Source organism: Cryptomeria japonica, chromosome 4 (assembly GCF_030272615.1).
Source record: "Cryptomeria japonica chromosome 4, Sugi_1.0, whole genome shotgun sequence".
Taxonomy (NCBI): Eukaryota; Viridiplantae; Streptophyta; class Pinopsida; order Cupressales; family Cupressaceae; genus Cryptomeria; species Cryptomeria japonica.
In genome coordinates this window covers 82,395,890-82,399,124 of record NC_081408.1, presented here as the reverse complement: position 1 = coordinate 82,399,124, position 3,235 = coordinate 82,395,890, and the positions used below count along the sequence as shown (strand labels likewise).

The following is a 3,235-nucleotide window of genomic DNA, read 5'->3' as shown; positions in this document are numbered from 1 at the left end:
AGGGATTCTACACAGTCGTCCTCCAAAGGCATGCAACATCAACCGTTCACTATCTTGATGGTAGCTTTAAAAGATTGTTGAGATTTAGACCTGATAAGAACAGGCTGTGGAATTTGTCTGTTGGGCCAAAAGTTCTGCTGTATTTCTTTACTGTTTTCCACAAAAGTGATATTCGAGGAGTTGGAATCCTATTCCCGACAGCATCAAGTAATTTTTTTCAAGAAGATAAACATAGTTTAACATAGTTTAAGATTCTTCAGTACATTGGCACGGCAATTCACAGCATATTATGAGTAGGAAGCATAGCAAACCCCTGATAAGTATTCTCCTGCAGCTATATTCCAAACTTGGAGATCATGGAATCTATAATTGGGTTTGAAAATAACATTTGGGGTTTCATATACATTCATATTGTGCCTCATTCTGTAAAGCAGCAGAAAACAATTCACAGCATATTATGAGAAGACGCATGGTAAAACCCCTACTAAGTATCCTTCTGCAGCTATATTCCAAACTTGGAGATCATGGAATCTTATAATTGGGTTTGAAAATTACATTTGGGGTTTCATATACAATCATATTGCGCCTCAAATCTGTAAAGCAATGAAAGCATGCTTTTCTTGTCAGAGAAAGGGAATAAGGAATCTATTAGCTGCATTCATAGTTCTATTATAATATCCATTGTGCTCTATAAATCTCATTGTTGAAGCTTACGCATAAATGTCATCAAGTATGCATTGAATTCCTTGAGTTTGTGAGCACACAAGTTGAGCGTTGAATTGCAGTATTTATGCTACAGCAAATAGGTTACGGTGAAGCTACTGGGTGGCACACACAGGTGAGTCTACTGGGTTTCTATCTTTTGTAAGGTTGTTGTAATTTCCCCTGCATTTCGATTGGGTTTTTATCATTTATAGCGTAGGAAGAATTCTTCTCCAGTTAGTCATAGGGGTTATAAGTAAATATTGACCACCTAGTTTCTGGATTCAATTGTGTAGTGTGTTTTTTATTATCAATATTTTGGATCATATTCTATATCTTTCATCTGATGAAGAATAACCGAGTGTAATCCGAAACATTGATGATAAAAAAGCACTACACAATCGAATTCAGAAACTAGAAATATTAACAGGTTTTACGCATTGTGAAAACTTGATATCATTAAATATTGATGTGTTAAAGCAGGGTTGAATTGATTTCTTTTGCAATTTTCGACTTTGGATAAAGGATCAGGGTGATTAGCTTTGTAATTGCGTATTTACATTTTAGAAGGTTTGTGTGATTCCTTTTCTTCTTAGGTATATGGTTTATATTTTTAACAGGGTTGGACAATTTGCCCTGCAACTAGAACATTCAGATTTAAGCTTTTACTTGAAATATTTGACTTTGTATGAAGGGTTAGGTGATGCCTCTTGGGCTTATGTATTGGGCTTTTACCATTGGCAGGTTTGGAGAGTTTTTCCTGACGCTAAACAATCAAAGATTATACTACTTGAGGTGAAATTCTTCTACTTAGGTGTGACTAGTCTGTATCCTGTAGTTTGTACTTTGTTCCACAACCATCATAGCAAGTTCAAAGATTTCTCAACATAGGGTATTGATGAGCCCAAACAAGCTTGGACTATTGTTTTAGTCATAAACTTCACCAGCTTTAAATTCGGAGGAGGCTTTTCCTCAAGAAACCTGCAAACAGTAATTATAGAATTAGGACAGCATGTATCCCCAAGGAGGTTTCAGGAATCCCTACTCAATACATGGGATTGGAGATAGAAGCCAGACTGGTAGGCAACCATCTCGGACTAGTATTCCCATATCTCAGCCTGAGCCTCAACCTCGACCTCAAAGTCAGCAGCAACAAGTTCCCAAGCCTGAGGCCAAGAAGGAAGAACCTCCAAAACCCACCCAGCCTGCTAGACAATTCTCAAAACCTGAACCCCAAGTGCCCAAGCAATATCAGCAAAAGGATTCTACTACAGAGCCTAAAAGAGAGTCACCCATACCTCCTCCTGCTACAGCCACTGTCAAACAGCCCCCTCCTCCTCCTCCTGCTACAGATGCTGTCAAACAGCCCCCTCCCCCTCCTCCTCAGGCAGTGAACTTGTCTCTCTCAGAGAGCAAAAAAGCTGAGGAGTTGAGCATAGTTCCTGTAGATCAAGGTAAGGCCATTGTGAAGGGATCAAACCCCGAACCAGAAAAATCTCTTCAACAAGGCATAAAGGAAGACATAACCAGTCTAACTTGCAGGCTGGCAGAGCTCCATGCACAGCATAAGCTCCTCAATGCAGACCAGAAGCAGAAAGGGCAAGCTGAGATGGGTGTTGGTGTGATCACTCTGGCAGGAGAAAACAGGGGAGCCACCATGGATTTAGGTCCTGATTCCAGAAGAATTGATAGCTTTGGCTTTCAAGGGCAAGGACAAAAGGTGGGTCAGGATGAAAAGAATGAGGAGAAGCAGGATGCAAAAAGCAAAGGAAATCGTCACTCTTCCAAGGCAAGCCCTGTGCATGCTTTTGTTAATAGCAATGTGCAGGCTGCTAACAATTCCATTCTGTATAACAGCACTTGTCCTCACAGAGACCCTGGTGTTCGTTTGTCTCTTTCCAACAATCCTGCCCATGCCAAAGAAATTAAATCAAAGGAATCTCATCCAAAAGCTACCAAGAATCCTGCTGCATGAAGAAGTTCATTTTAGTGTGGATTTGATGATAGAACCTAGAATCATCTGATACTGTCTGCCCAGAACCAACTAATATTGTATGCAAGATTACTCTAGAATGGGTAATAATTAAGTGAAATTGTTTACAGTAGTGCTGTGAGTGTAAAGGGACATCATATTAGTGAAAGTCAATCCACATATCGTCTCTGATGTTGTTTTATTGTTGCTATTCTGTGAGCTCATGTGAAGTAGAATTTCCATTGAAATAAAATTTGCACCGATGTGATCATTGTTAATCTTTTACATTCAAACTTCTTACATTCTACTGTAATTTTATGTTCGAAAGTCTTAAGTTGATGCTAGTTGATTGAATTTCCTTTCACGGAAAATTTATGAAGTCAGTGGATTTCAGCAATCTATTAGATTTTGTAGTGTTATTCTGAATTTGATAGTGTTAGTGTTATTTTGAATTTGATTGTGTGAATGTCTTTTTCAGTACAGAAAACTTTCAATTTTTTTTATATTTTTTTTTCTTTTACTTTTTATTTTCTTGTATAAACTTTATATTCAAAACAGAAA

The 3,235-nt window shown here is 38.2% G+C and overlaps 1 protein-coding gene across 5 annotated transcripts; it reads left to right on the top strand.

The window, feature by feature from the left end:
* The first annotated feature begins 322 nt into the window (after nucleotides 1-322).
* Nucleotides 323-2,959, top strand: LOC131037056 (uncharacterized). 5 transcript variants are annotated; one of them, XM_059219578.1, is made up of 3 exons: nucleotides 323-838; nucleotides 1,186-1,272; nucleotides 1,447-2,959. In XM_059219578.1, exon 3 carries the CDS (start codon nucleotides 1,715-1,717, stop codon nucleotides 2,675-2,677), a length of 963 nt encoding a protein of 320 aa, XP_059075561.1. In that variant the 5' UTR covers nucleotides 323-838; nucleotides 1,186-1,272; nucleotides 1,447-1,714; the 3' UTR covers nucleotides 2,678-2,959. The 5 variants fall into 5 exon arrangements, with proteins under 5 accessions (XP_059075561.1, XP_057825078.2, XP_057825076.2 ...); XM_057969095.2 differs by having other exon boundaries at nucleotides 1,183-1,272; XM_057969093.2 differs by having other exon boundaries at nucleotides 323-869.
* Nucleotides 2,960-3,235: the final 276 nt, after the last annotated feature.

Bases quoted from the DNA above. Each gene is read 5' to 3' on its own strand.
- LOC131037056 (XM_059219579.1), top strand. From the start codon at position 1,715: ATGTATCCCCAAGGAGGTTTCAGGAATCCCTACTCAATACATGGGATT.